Source organism: Emydura macquarii, unplaced genomic scaffold (genome assembly GCF_026122565.2).
Source record: "Emydura macquarii macquarii isolate MOO-44397 ecotype Brisbane River unplaced genomic scaffold, CSIRO-AGI_Emac_v2 contig_1107, whole genome shotgun sequence".
Taxonomy (NCBI): domain Eukaryota; kingdom Metazoa; phylum Chordata; order Testudines; family Chelidae; genus Emydura; species Emydura macquarii.
In genome coordinates this window covers 88767-104416 of record NW_027131244.1, presented here as the reverse complement: position 1 = coordinate 104416, position 15650 = coordinate 88767, and the positions used below count along the sequence as shown (strand labels likewise).

The following is a 15650-nucleotide window of genomic DNA, read 5'->3' as shown; positions in this document are numbered from 1 at the left end:
TATAGTTTGTGAATTTGTGTGCATCCTTCCATTGTGTTAATAGCCTTATGAGCATTAGTTTATTCACTATGCAAAGGCTTTACACCATTGTTTTCTTTCATTTTCACTGTATACTATTCTGTATTATTTCCCACTGGAAAGCTTTTTGGGATACACTTTATATGAAGGATACTATACAAAAAACAACTATACTATGTGGCATTATATTGATGCCTTTGTGATTTTAACATTAACAAAATTAACAATTTTTCCCTATAATAAAAACACAATTTTGTTTTAAACTTTCCCCAACTCCCTCCTGTTCATTTTTTCCCCCCAATTTTACAGTTCATAAGCTAGGGGGAAAAGTTGGGAAAATGTTGGAAAGAAATGTGAAGCAGACAAAGCTTAAATACCTCAGACTTACCTGAAATAACAGAATATGATGATAAGTACCAGGAGTATACTGCAAACACTCGCTGAGATCAGCAAAGCCTTACGGTGAAAGTTTCCTTTGACAAAATCTGGATGAAAAAAAGAGAAAAGAAAAAAAGAGCTCTGTATAATGGCTGTATTTTTGTCTCAGAAGTCACCACTACTCTCTAGTACTGGAGAAGTCTTTCACGTTAGGTTGGGTGTAAATGCATCCTGCCTTTCTGGGTTTAGTTTCACATGTAAGAAGACATACAAGAATTTATAACTATATTAAGCAACAGAATTGTTTCCTTTCTCTTTTACTGAAGCATTGTCTAACATGTAGAATGGTTACTTACCTTGTAACTGTTGTTCTTTGAGATGTGTTGCTCATGTCCATTCCCAATTTAGGTGTGTGTGCATGCATCAGTGCCGGAAAACTTCTTCCCCTAGTGGTACATATAAAAACCAGCTCTAGCAACCCTGCAGTGGTGCGCACATGCGCCCGCATATAGGCGCCACCGGCTCCCCCTCAGTTCCTTTTTGCTAGAACTCCAACGGAGGGGAAGGAGGACTGGTGTGGAATGGACATGAGCAACACGTCTCGAAGAACAACAGTTACAAGGTAAGTGACCCCGTTCTTTCTTCTTTGAGTGCTTGCTCACGTCCATTCCCAATTTAGGTGATTCACCAGCAGTGTCTCCGGAGACAGTTCCGCAGGAGTTCACGGACGTGACACTTGAAGCACTGCTCTACCAAATGCAGCAGCATCCCAAGGTTGCTGCATCAAGGCATAGTGGGACGCAAAGGTATGTACCGATGACCAGGTAGCTGCCCTGCAGATGGTCAGTATGGGGACATGCACTTGGAAGGCCGCAGATGACGCCTGTGCTCTCGTTGAGTGGGCTGTCAAGGATACTGGAGGCGCGACTCCAGCCTGCTCATAACAGGCTCAGATGCAGGCAACGATCCACTCTGAAATATGCTGAGAGGAAACTGGTAGACCCTTCATCCAGTCCGCAACCGCCATGAAGGGCTGTGTAGAGCGATGGAAAGGTTTAGTTCTGTTGATATAAAACGCCAGGACCCTTCTCGCATTGAGAGAGTGCAGATGCCTCGTTTCACTGGAGCTGTGGGGTCTCGGGCAAAAGACAGGTAGGAAAATCTCCTGATTCAGGTGAAAATGGGAGAGCACCTTAGGCAAAAAGGCTGAGTGCAGGCATAGTTGGACCTTGTCCTTATAGAACACCATGTAGAATGGGTCTGATGTTAATTCACTGATCTCTGACACTCACCTGGCAGATGTGATAGCAACCAGGAAGGCGACCTTCAGGACAGATGCATGAGGGAGCACGAGGCCATGGGTTCAAAAGGTGGTCTGGTGAGCCCGGATAGGACCAAGTTCAAATCCCACTGAAGAAAAGGGTCTCTTATTGGCGGGAAAAGCCTTTCCAGTCCCTTAAGAAACCTAGTTGTCAGTTCATGTGAAAAGACTGGTCTACCTTCCACCAAAGGGTGAAAAGCAGATACTGACAAAAAGGCCAATCCCTCTTGTTTCAGAAAGAGAAGATACTCCAAGATTGTCAGGATCAACGCCTCTGTCGGGGACATGCCACATTCGGTCGCCCAGCAGGTGAAGTGCTTCCACTTAGCCATATAGGCCAATCTGGTTGATGGCTTCTTGCTTCCCAAGAGCACATTCTAAATTTGGGCTGAGGAGGCTTGCTCCTCCTGGTTCAGCCATGTAGCATCCATGCCATCAGATGGAGGGAGGCCAGTTCCAGGTGGAGCAGGCGACCTTGATCTTGAGACAGGAGGTCTGGGCGCAGCGGCAGGATCCAATGCCTGGGTCCCACCAGCTTTACAAGCATCCCGAACCAATGTTGCTGGGGCCATGCATGTGCGCACACATCAAACCCCATCATCATTCCTCCAATCATTCCCTTGCCCGTTCATCACTAGCTCTGCAGGCAGGGAGCCAGACATGGTGGCACCACCACTTCTGCTTACAAAGGCTTTAAATCAGTAAAGACGTATTTGTTCTCATCTGCTTCCAGTCTGCACTTTCACTGGGATTTCCAGTAATGTTTGTATTGTTTAGAAGAGAGATATCCTATCAGACTCTTATTCTTCTCATTTCCTTAGTAAGGCGGACTAGCAAGGGGACTCCATGTTATCTCCAGGGTATTTTTATTCTACTAGGACTGCAGGATGCACCAGAACACTATCCAGAAATGGATTTAGCTGCTATTGGGTTTTTCTTTTCTGCTTGACAACAAGATTATTCTCTGGCTTGATTCATTTTAATTCTTCTGTCTGATATTTGCATATATATAGTGCTTCGTTCTGTTTGTGGTTAAAAGAGTGAGCCCCTTCCAGGAAATGCTAGGAATGGAAAAACACTTTCAGAATACAAATTGAACTCATTTGTAGACAACTTCTGTGCATGAGTTAATTTCTATTTAGCAACCTTTGACCTAGGGCTAAAAAGCCTCCCCAGAATCCAATTTCCACTGAGATGTGACCTTGGTCATAAGTTCCTGATCAGAAGCTAACTTTCTACTTCGAGTGATTGCTCAGATCCATTCCAGTATAGGTGAGTGCGTGCCCCGTACACTGGTTCCTGGAATTTTTTTCCCCTTAGCAAGCCCCGTAGGGCCAGCTCAGGTGCCCCCTGGAGTACCGCACACATGCCGCGGTATATGAGGCACCGCCGGCCCTGAGTTCCTTCTTTCCGCCCGTGACAGTTGCTGGAACGTCTGCCTCTTGCTCTCTAGCAAGTAACCTCCCCATTGAACTTCATCTCGTTGTTGTTAGCTTTAAGTAGCTATTGAGCATAGTTGTTAAGTTAAGCATAGTTGTTAGTATTAAGTATAGTAATTAGTTAGATTAAGATAAGACAGCCCTCAGGTGCTTAAGGTTGGGCCATGCCTGACACAACCAGATTTAAATCCTGTGCCGCTTGCGGCAAAGCCTTTTCCGCGAGTGACCCTCACGACCGCTGCCTCCGCTGCCTGGGAGAGCAGCATAGAAAAGACAAATGCAGAATCTGCAAGGCCTTCAAGCCGCATATGTAGAAAGAGAGGGACGCGCGCTTGAAGGCTATCCTGATGGAGTCCATGCTCCGGCCGGACTTCAAACCAGCGTGTTCCCCTGCGGCCCCAAGCATCAACTCAGTGCAGAGCGCTCCACCGGCACCGGTGTCGACCCATCCCTAGTGCCGAAGAGGAAGAAGCGCCATGGCAACGAGTGCCAGGACTCCCCCGCACCACCTGCCAGGCCTGGGGGGAGTCAGGAGATGGACCAGCCACGGGCTGTTGAGATTACTCCGGCACCTGCATCTCCTCACAGAGAGCCTCCCCCGACTCCTGGAGGTGGGGGAGTGCCCCTGCAAGGGCTGTCGATGCCAGAGGTGTTCACTGCGGCATGCGCCCTCATGGCCATGCCCACGCCTCCGTCCCCCCCTTGGCCGAGGTGCAGGGACTGGCATCTCAGGGTAAACCCGCGCTGGGTGGCCCCGGTGGGTAGTCGGGACAGCAGTCTAAGTCTCCCCCCAGACAGTCACAGAGGGTAGAGCGTGTGGGCTCCCCTCATAGCTCCGACTCCGGGTCATCAAGCTCCTCTGCACTGCGGCACTGAGGTTCGCGCTCGAGGCTACGTTGATACAGTTCTGCCTCACGCGAGGGGCACAGCTCCAGCACCCTGGCACCGAGTCCATTGATGCGGCACCGGTCTCGATCCCCGGGAACGCAGCCCGGCACGGATCCCAGTGCCAAAGGAGATGACACGGAGTCAGGCACGGCACCAGTCCTGATCCCCGGACCATAGTCCGGCGTGGATCCTGGTGCCGAGCAGTGACTTTGGCACCGCGCCACCGTTCACGTTCATCAGGGTTGGAATCAGCACCAAGGAAGCATGGCCAGCACCGCTCCCGGTCCCCAAGGGGGAAGTGCCGACATAAGACCTCGGTACTGAGGCAGAGGTCATATTCCAGCTCATGACGTGGTCCACGTGACGGCATGGAGACTCTGTGGCTGATGGCGGGGGAGAGAGCCTGCTCAGCGCAGGTCCAACAGGTTCTGCTGGGCAGCAGAAAACCTTCCACTCAGGTGGTGTGCTGGGCCAAGTGGAAGCGCTTTACCTGTTGGGTGGAGTCCCGGGGTATCCCACTGAGCTGCTCGCCCATACAGGTGATTTTGGAGTACCTGCTCCATCTGAAGCTCCAGGGTCTAGCACTGGCCTCCCTGAAGGTGCACCTGGCGGCCCTCTCGGCCTTCCACCAGCCGATGGAAGGGAGGTCATTATTCTCACACCCCATGTCCGTAAGGTTCCTCAAGGGTGTGGAGAGGCTTTACCCGCAGGTCCATGAGTCGGTGCCTCCCTAGGACTTGAACCTGGTCCTCGCCACACTGACGGGACCCCCCTTCGAGCCCATGTCTACATGACCGCTGCTCATTCCATCGTGGAAGGTAGCCCTCCTGGTGGCCATTACATCGGCTAGGAGGGTCTCCGATATAAGAGCTTTGACCTTGGAGCCCCCCTACATGGTGTTTTATAAAGATAAGGTGCGGTTGAGACCTCACCCAGCCTTCCTGCCTAAGGTGGTGTCCCAGTTTCATTATAACCAGGATATCTTCCTCCCCATGTTCTTTCCCAAACCATACGGTTCGGAGGAGGAGCGGAGATGGCACTTGCTGGACATGAGATGAGACCTGGCCTACTACATGGAGCAGATGTGGCCGTTCTGGAAGTCGACACAGCTGTTCGTGGCCGTGGCGGACCGGATGAAGGGCTCCCCTGTCTCCACCGAACACATCTCCGCCTGGATCACCGCCTGCATCACGACCTGCTACGAGTGGGCGAAGGTGTCGCTTCCAGGAGCTGTTTCAGCACACTCAACCAGAGCCCAGGCCTTGTCGGTGGACTTCCTGGAGAGGATGCCCCTGCAAGACATCTGCAAGGCAGTGACCTGATCGTCGGTCCACACCTTCACATCCCACTACGCCATAGTGCAGCAGGCGAGAGAGGATGCTGGCTTCAGCAGGGCAGTGCTGATGAGGGCAACTCGCTGATGATTCCTATCCACCTCCAAAGTATGGCTGTTTAATCACCTATATTGGAATGGATATGAGCAATCACTCGAAGATAGAAAACAGGGTTACTTACCAGTAACTGTTGTTCTTCAAGATGTGTTGCTTATATCCATTCCACACCCACCCTCCGTCCCCGCTGTTGCAGTCGGCAGAAAGAAGGGACTGAGGGCCCGCAGCGCCTCATATATCGCACCATGAGCGCTGCGCTCCAGGGGGCAACAGAGCCGACCCTACGGGGCTTGCTAAGGGGAAAAAAGTTCCGGGAACCAGCGCATGGGGCGCGCACTCACCTATATTGGAATGGACAAGAGCAACACGTCTCAAAGAACAACAGTTACTGGTAAGTAACCCTGGGTTTTTTGTATGTTTTAAAATACCAAACATACGTTTTTGCATGAAATCCAGTGGAATTTTTGTTTCAACAAGTCCATTTTTAATTTTAGTTATTTATTTTAACATCACTGTTTATGTTAAATCCCAATAACAATTCTGAGAGTCATGCACCATATTTAAAAAAAAGATCCAAGACAGGAAGAATGACTATAAACACAGAACTCCACAACAGCTATATTATAACTGCACATTCTTGGATATGGCTGCTGGGAAAATTCACAGTCTACATTACTGCCCCTTTGGTGAGTGTTGAGATTGTGATAGAGCAGTGGCAAGTTACCCTAGTTTGCCACCATGGCACCATGAATCACAACTGACCAGACAGCTTTCAAAAAGGTGCTGACTTTGGTGCTGTTCCACAACTACAGCCCATAGAGCTATGTTTTCTGAAGCAGGCTCTGACATTACATCCACAATTTGCTGTCTAGCTACTAGTGTTGAAGGAATTACTATCCATAAAATATGTTAAATGAATATACTGCCATTTGTTTGTCAAAGAAATTAACAACTATTTTTGGAGTGGTCAAGCAGCTGCAGAGCTGCTCAGACTCTATAAATCTAAGAACATCTCCAAAATATTTCTCTGCTATTTGGTGTTTATTAATCTTAGCTATTTGTCACCTTAGTATGTAAGTGTCCTCCACTCCAGCAAAAAAAAGAAAAAAAAAGAAATCTGGCATTAGCAAAAGAGCTGGAGTTTCTGCATAAGCAGTAGATAGATATCTAACTATGCTAACTACCTGATTTTTACATTTCTATCCAGTTTAGAAGGAAAGGAAAATGCAGTATAAAACCAAGGAGAGAGACAAGTTAGAACCAGGTTGCTCCATTTTGAATCTGCAGCGTTAATTCAACCGGCCTGTGGGGGAAAAATCATGGACTGATTTTCCAAAATAAAATTATATTATCCATAAAGTAATACAAACATGGAGAACAATGTACTTACTTGTGAGATTTTCCCTCTGTCAGAGGAACTTTTTTCTCTTAATACAGACCAACAAAATTACATAGAACTTTTATGTTGGGAGTCGGAAATATATGAGGTTTCAGTGATTTTATGTTCACCAATCAGTACTGAACTATTTTACATATTATACTCTACGGGCCCAAGCCTGCAGCCCTGCTGTGCAGAATCTCAGTGAAGTAAATGCCTTATATAAATAAGGACTGCAGGAATAGTCTCTTTCTATACCTGAGCGTATGTGTGTGTAAGTAAGTAAGTAATAAGAATTTATCTCTCAGTTTAGACTGAGATTTGAAATAGGTCCTAACTTACTGTTCAACCCTATGGGCCACATTTTGTTCTCAATGTTAAACAGGCAATACCAAAGAATTGGAAACTCTGTCTCCTAGGCCCAAATTTTACACTGACCACACAAATCTGGCATAGCCGCTATGCCAAAGTTTATAAATGTAATGCTTACCCAGGAACTCTCATATTTTAAAACTAAATACGTTGTATAACTTCCAAACAAAACTGGAACTGCATCTATGCAGAGTGTTACTCTATTGTTTGTTCTATCCTTCTGAAACACAGAATTTATGGTAATGACTATAAATAAACGATTCTCTGAGGGCCACGTTATCAGCTGCTATAAATGGTCATTAGTTCCACTTGCTTCCATGGCACTATGCTGATTTATAGCAGCTGAGGATCTGGTCCCGTGTGCCAAACTGAAACTATTATATAGCTACAAACTACAGTCTTTTCCAATGATGGAAGTCATTCATTATCATCATCATTTCATATTTGTATGGCACGAGCACCTAGAGGCCTCAGTAAGCTCCCCCCACCTCGTGCTAAGCACTGTACAGCCAAAGAAAGAGACAGTTCCTGCCCCAGCCTAACCTAGACTGTGAGCTATTTTGGGCAGGGACTGTTATTTTACTACACACATGTACAGCCCCTAGCACAGTGGGTCTCCAATCCTTGACTCATGCCTGCAGGCATGATGGGAAAACAAATAGTAGCAAATATCAGCAACAACCAAACAGAAACTGTTTCTGTACATTATCAGAACAGCTATAGGATACATAACATTTTGTTTTTCCATGAAGCTCATCCAATTCTCTCTTCTTTTCTAGGAAAAAATATGCATCTACTGGTTTAAGGCTAGATTTTCTTCCTTTCCTTACCTCTATTTTTCAGTGGTGGCAGTGTAGGGTGAAGATTTTCATTACAGAAATTTTTGTCTCTGCAGCATGCAACTGTTCTTCTGTGATGTATTCTGGGTATATTCTGCAACAGAGGAATTCACAGAGAACTGTGTGAGCAACTTTATCCTTTGAAACTGACATTGGTATTTTGGCCCTTGAGAAGGAGCTCGCCCTGCATGGTGAATAGCATCACAACCAGTGCGGGATTTCAAATATGACTGAAATAAGGATTTGGGCCATCCTAATAAATCCAAACAACACGTCATTTAAACATTAAGGAACAAATTCATTCTTTGTGTAATTCCACTGAAGCCATTACAATTATACCAGGGATGCATGTCGCCCTAATCACATAAGGGAAAGCTGGAGAGTACATTCGTGTTAATATTACATTATTCAGGCATTTCATTTGAATTTGTGGGCAGACAGATTTCATGTTTATGTACAATGAGACTAAGAGCCTGATTCTCTGTCCCCCTTTCTGGAGCAAAGCAGACAGAATTTTGCCCCAAGGCCAAGATTTCCAGAAACAGATGCCTAACATCAGGCCTGAATTCCACAGAGACTTCAGGGTGCTCAGCATTTTGGAAAATCTGGCCACTTATTTAGTAAGCAGTTAGGTGCCTCATTTTAGACTCCTGTTTTTTAAAATCTTGGCTTTAGGGCATGAGTCCCTTCATGTAGGGGAATCCTCAGGTGGCTTAACGCCAATGTACTCCGCTCCACCATCTGTTCCCCGCAGTGAAAGAGATTTGTGAAGGGCATGGCAGGAAGCAGGAAGGGACAGAACACAGCACACTATGCTTTGGAGATACATACTGGAATAACAGCTCCTAGGAGTTTATTACAAGCAGGTGCAAATTAGAGCAACCCTGAGGCTACTCTAACTTGCACCAGTAGCTAGTTTGGTCCTGAACAGGCTCAGATTTGGGCATGGGAGCAGAAAGATTACTTAGGGTACACCTACATTGAAATAAAAACCCCAAACTAACATAAAACTGTGGCAGCGAGTCTCAGTGCTTAGAATCCCAACAAGGGGGTGAGTGTCAATGCCTGAACTCCAGCCCGATCAGGAGCATCTACACAGCTATTTTTAGCCTTGTAGCATGAGCCCGTGTCAGTTGACCCAGGCTCTGAGGCTTGCTGCCACAGTTGTGGCTTTTGGGGTTATTTTTGCAGTATAGCTGGACCATTAGTCATCTTCATTCCATCCCGTCCTCCCTCCACAGCGATGCTGAGCTTTGCTGAACAGCTGAGGATTTAACCCCGAGTTATTTCTCTGTCTTATGCATTCTAGCACAGAAGAGCATTACTTTATAGAGTGACAAGTTTATTGCAGTACATGAAATGGAAACTTGGCATTTCTCTACCCAGAAGTAGAATGCTTTCATGAAGATGGATCTTCAATTTACTGACTGGACTGGCTACACATACAGGACTCAAGTCGCACATCAATTATATGTAACAGCTTCTAGTGTTAAAACAGCAACTTTTTTACCGCACACTATTGGGCAGCACACAGCAGTTTAGGAGAGGAAGTAAAGAGCATCTTACCTACTTCAAGCCACAGGGGGAATTGAGAGAATTGGAATATAACTACCCAAGTTACAGTTTCAGCTGGATAGCAGGGGCTAACATTATTTAACTAGCAATACGGTGTGCTTGAAGAAATAGCAAGAGTTGTGGTGAGCAGATGCCATTTCCTCAGCATTCAATGCTGAGGGCACAACTCCCACGTGTACAAAATTCAACACTGCAGATGTATTCATTCCTCCTGACAACACTGCAGCGGAATGGGAACAATCACAGTAGCCACACCAAACTCCGATCACCACCACTTTCTTACCCGGCACTGGAAGACTGCGCCTTCTAAGCGCAGACATCCTGACGTGACTATACGCCCTCCAGATTCATCTTCTTCTACCATGGTGAAACAGTAGCCATCAGTCCTGAAGATTGGAAAGAGCGAGGCAGAATTAGTTTTTTTTTAAATCCAAGTCTGCTATTAGAGGCAGACTTTGAACAGCAATGTAACAAAATGCGTATGACTAAACTATTATCACATATGTAAAATCTTATTTATTTACATAGTCTTATTCCAATATACAAAAGAAATGAACGCTTATCCCAGGTTCTTGGCACCCACAAATAGTTAACATTAAATCCAACAAAGACAGACCAGTAATCCCAAACCGATGTTTCTTCAATCAAAAGAATCCAGTCCACAAAGCTGACTTTTTCCACACAAAACCCTAACCCCTGTAATTAAAAATCATCACTCACGGCCCATCCCCTCTGCACAAATTTCTATCTTAATAGACAGGCTTTGCACCTCTGGAGACCCATCTTAGTAAAAGCATCAGGTCCACTTGCGCGGGCACACCCTGTTTAGAGATTTGCAATGTGGTGCAGACTTGAAGAGGCAAGTGTCACTGAGATAATAACTATGAAACACTATTAAGAGTGATTTGTAGTCCTTACTTTTACCATATTACAAACTATAACATTCTGTTGTTTATGAGTCCTTGAGTTATTGTCCACTTCCTTCATAATTGTTTACTTGGGTTATAAGCCTAAAGTAATCCATAGTACTTCAGTGTACAAGAACATGTACAACAGAGAACAAGTATACTAACAGATGGCTAGATGGTGCAGGTGATAAATGTCCTACTCTAATGAAGGTCAAATGCATGAATGTTGTCAGGGAAACAAAAAGAGTGCCTGCATCTGACTGAAAGTCTTTCCTGCTAATTTCTCATCACTTTCATGGGGGCTCACTTGTCAATCAAAATGAATGAAAATTGTCTTGATTGTAAGAAATAAAACAAATAATTTAAAAAAAGAAGAAAGAACCGTTTAACCCCAAATAATTAAGTCATAATGTAGGCCCCAACAGACCCCTGCACTGAGATACTGTAATACTGGTCTGAATCAAAGCAGGCCTGAACCATAGATACCACAACATGAAGCTTAAGGGTTAATTTTTACACTAAGAAAAAGAACAAAACTAGGCAATATAGATAAGGGAATTTCGGACATACTGATTGTTTGTTCATGCCACCCCAGGCTCCACTATGATAATTAACTGAAGTAAGGACATCCTGCCTAAACATTCTGTGATTTAACATTCATGACGTATTAGAACCCTGCTGTTTATTACTTTGAGTAGATGTTTGGGAACATCCTGAAATTTGATTGTGTGGTAATTTACAAGTGCAGTGAAAATGCCCGATGCATATCAGGAACGTGGTTGATGTGTAAATCGGGGGCAATGAGGGGACAAATAAGATTTAAGATAAGTGTATATGTATTTTCTTTTTAGTAAAATTGGTGGTAGGTATAAAAATTTTTGTTAAGTTAGTAAATAAGGTAAAAACAAGAACGGTATTAATGGAATGGAATAAGAACATAATGATTTTTAGCAAGTATGAATGAGGAATGAATGTTGAGATAAGACGGTAAGGAAACAACTAGTGAGGCAATATTTTCAGCCTCAAAGGCAGGAGGGAGAGGAGATGAGATGTCTTTGTTTTAAGAACTTTTATGACCCAAATGGCTGAAGAGGAACCCCGGAAAATGGGGAGAGTTTACAACCCCAGAACAGGAACAAAATAAGGTGTGAAACAGAAATGAAGGAATGATGGGAAAGTTGTCACCCCTGCAGCATCAAACGTAATTGATGATTACATCAAACAAGAGGACCATCTGACATGACAAATCCATAAACCCGAATGGGGATGGATAAAGCATAAAAGTGGAAAGAAGAAACCTGGACTTTGGGTCCATTCTGCATACCACAAGGAGCATCGTGTTGCGACCAACAGAGCCCGGCTCCACCCTCATAGAATCATAGAATATTAGAGTTGGAAGGGACCTCAGGAGGTCATCTAGTCCAACCCCCTGCTCAAAGCAGGACTAACCTCAGCTATATCATCCCAACCAGGCCTTTGTCAAGCCTCAGCTTAAAAACCTCTAAGGATGGAGATTCCACCACCTCCCTAGGTAACCCATTCCAGTGCTTCACCACCCTCCTAGTAAAAAACTTTTTCCTAATGTCCAACCTAGACCTCCCGCCCTGCAACTTGAGACCGTTGCTCCTTGTTCTGTCATCTGCCACCACCGAGAACAGCCTAGCCCCATCCTCCCTGGAACCCCCTTTCAGGTAGTTAAAAGCCGCTATCAAATCCCCCCTCACTCTTCTCTTTTGCAGACTAAACAAGCCCAGTGCCCTCAGCCTCTCCTCATAAGTCCTGTGCTCCAGCCCCCTAATCATTTTGGTTGCTCTCCGCTGCACTCTCTCCAAATTGTCCACATCTTTTTTGCAGTGGGGGGCCCAAAACTGGACACAGTATTCTAAATGCGGCCTCACCAATGCCGAATAGAGGGGAATAATCACTTCCCGTGACCTGCTGGCAATGCCCCTCCTAATGCAGCCCAATATGCCATTAGCCTTCTTGACAACCAGGGCACACTGCTGACTCATATCCAGCTTTTTATCCACCGTTACCCCCAGGTCCTTTTCTGCAGAGATGCTGCCCAGCTCGTCGGTCCCCAGTCTATAGCTGTGCATGGGATTCTTCCTTCCTAAGTGGAGGACTCTGCACTTGTCCTTGTTGAACCTCATTAGATTTCTTTTAGCCCAATCCTCCAGTTTGTTTAGGTCACTCTGTATCCTATCCCTACCCTCCAGGGTATCTACCACTCCCCCCAGCTTAGTGTCGTCCGCAAACTTGCTGAGGGTGCAATCTACCCCATCCTCAAGATCATTAATAAAGATGTTGAACAAAACCGGCCCCAGGACCGACCCCTGGGGAACTCCACTTGTGACCGGTTGCCAACTAGACATGGAGCCATTGATCATTACACGTTGAGCCCTATGCTCTAGCCAGTTCTCTATCCATTTTATAGTCCATTCATCCAACCCATACTTCTTTAACTTGCTGATAAGAATACTGTGGGAGACAGTATCAAACGCTTTGCTAAAGTCAAGGTATATCACATCCACCGCCTTCCCTACATCCACAGAGCCAGTCACCTCATCATAGAAAGCAATCAGGTTGGTCAGGCATGACTTTCCCTTGGTGAATCCGTGTTGACTGTTCCTGATCACCTTCCTCTCCTCCAAGTACCTTAAAATGGATTCCTTAAGGACCTGCTCCATGATTTTTCCAGGGATTGAGGTGAGGCTGACCGGTCTGTAGTTCCCTGGATCCTCTTTCCTCCCTTTTTTGAAGATGGGCACTATATTTGCTTTTTTCCAGTCCTCAGGGACCTCCCCCTGTTGCCACGAGCTTTCAAAGATAATAGCCAACGGCTCTGAAATCACCTCAGCCAACTCCCTCAGCACCCTCGGGTGCATTGCATCCGGCCCCATGGACTTGTGTATGTCCAATCCTTCTAAATAGTCTTGGACCCGTTCCTTCAGCACTGTGGGATGTTCGCCTCCTTCCCATTCTGTGCCACCCAGTACAGCAGTCTGGGAGCTGATCTTGTCTGTGAAGACAGAGGCAAAAAAGGTATTGAGTACCTCAGCTTTCTCCACATCCTCCATCACTAGGTCGCCCCCCTCATTCTCTAAGGGGCCCACACTTTCCCGAATCTTCCTCTTGTTGGCAACATGCCTGTAGAAACCCTTCTTGTTCCCCTTCACGTCCCTCGCTAGCTGCAACTCCAATTGCGCTTTGGCCTTCCTGATTTCATTCCTGCACGTTCGAGCAGTGTTTATATAATCCTCCCTAGTCATCTGACCAAGCTTCCACTTCTTGTAAGCTTCTTTTTTGCGTTTAAGTTCGCCAAGGACATCTTTGTTAAGCCAAGCTGGACGCCTACCATATTTGCTATTCTTTCTGCACATCGGGATGGTTTGCTCTTGTGCCCTCAATAAGGTCTCTTTAAAAAACAGCCAGCTCTCTTGGGTTCCTTTCCCCCTCATATTAGCCTCCCACCAGGGAATCCTGCCCATCAGTTCCCTGAGGGAGTCAAAGTCCGCTTTTCTGAAGTCCATGGTCCGTATCCTGCTGCTCTCCTTCCTTCCTATCGTCAGGATCCTAAACTCGACCATCTCATGGTCACTCATGTCTGAACCACTTGGCCAATGGCTTCAGTCGAGCAACAAGGGACTGGTAACTATATCTCTCCTGCAGAACTCTATGTCTGTGTGTGTGTGTGTGTGTGTGAATGAGAGAGTGTTGTAGGCAACTGTTTGCTTTTTGAAATGTTTCTCTTTTTTTCATTCATAATAAACGCGGCATATTGCCTTATCCCCTGAATAAGATCCTGCTGTTTATTTTATAAGTATAACAATACAGTGTTTTATTTATCTCTTATTTTCTTTCTAATATTTATGTTCATTAACTATTTTCACAACAAAAGAATAAATGAACAAGGACAATAAAAGGGAAACAGATAAAAGAAGCAACTAAATGGATTTGAAATGCTTAAATAAAGCAGAATTTCAGATGATTGGTTTTTTACTTGAGAGAAAGCTTTAAAAAACCCACCAATCCTCCCAAAACAATGACAATAAAGAAGTTGTAGGGAAAGGGGAACATTCCACTACACACTGAATGCATAAGTACAATTTGTAAATATTAGCTATGGCACAGAAGGATGCTGCATAGAGAAGCACCAAATATATGCTGCAGCACGTTTTTAAACTAACTGTGAGAAATCTAGTCAGAGCAAACTTGTTTCAGTTTCTTTGAATAATCGTCTATTACAAGTTGCTGACTGCTGGATCTGAAAAGTAATCTGTTGCATACTACAGATTACTTACTCATAGAAACATGATTTATTTTTATACTACTTAGATGCTGTGCACGAGAATAAGCTAAGGAAGACAACAACTCTTTTGGGTAATAACTACCGTGACTTCATTGCTCAGGCTCAGGATAGGAATGATAGGATTGCCAAGAAAAGAGACTGAAAGGAATCTAATTTGGGTGTTGTAAAATGTAGCCATGTAAAAGCCTCTTCCAATGAGGCACCATGTTATACTACAGTTACAGAAAAGACATTAAACAGATTTTGGATGTGATAATTTACAAGCAGAGATCTGGTGCATCACATTTTGGTAATGGTGATTTTTTTATAACCAGGTCAAATGTCAGAAGGGAAAAAAACAAGAGGTTTATAGCAGAAATGCTGACAGATCCTGAACTAGAAAGTGCTGCTATAATTAAAGATTATCATAATGAAATAGGTGATCGTAACTGAGACCTTCACTAAATGTCAGAAGACAGGCATAGGGACCAAGAACTCTGCAGCTGTTCAAGCAGATGTTCTTACTGGAGAAGAGCCATTTCTCACAAAAAACACAACACCTTAGCTACCAGACTTTGACTGTTGAAGATTTCCTCCCCTGGCTTCCATGGTAGCATGACATCAATATCTGTTTACTACTTCTCTCTCCCTCTCTCACTTTTACAATAAAAAACAAAAATGCTCTAAATAAACATCCACCACAGAAGGACCTTAAAAATATCAGTATAATCAATCCTTAATTGTCTTTCAATGAATAAGCTAAGTAACATGGGATAGCAAAAAAGATTTGTACAGATGAAATTATTAGTCTTTATGCTGCCTGGAGGATTTTTTTTTTAAATTTCATCTCTT

General features: G+C 44.9%; 1 protein-coding gene across 1 annotated transcript in view; it reads right to left on the bottom strand.

The window, feature by feature from the left end:
- Positions 1 to 15650, bottom strand: part of LOC137151534 (bone morphogenetic protein receptor type-1B-like) — a 46912-nt gene that overhangs the window by 17319 nt on the left and 13943 nt on the right. Inside the window, exons 4-6 of the mRNA XM_067545789.1 lie at positions 9883 to 9985; positions 8016 to 8118; positions 407 to 503 (exon numbers count right to left, since the gene is read on the bottom strand). Of these exons, the coding sequence (XP_067401890.1) occupies positions 407 to 503; positions 8016 to 8118; positions 9883 to 9985 (303 nt within the window). The remainder of the gene's footprint in view (positions 1 to 406; positions 504 to 8015; positions 8119 to 9882; positions 9986 to 15650) is intronic.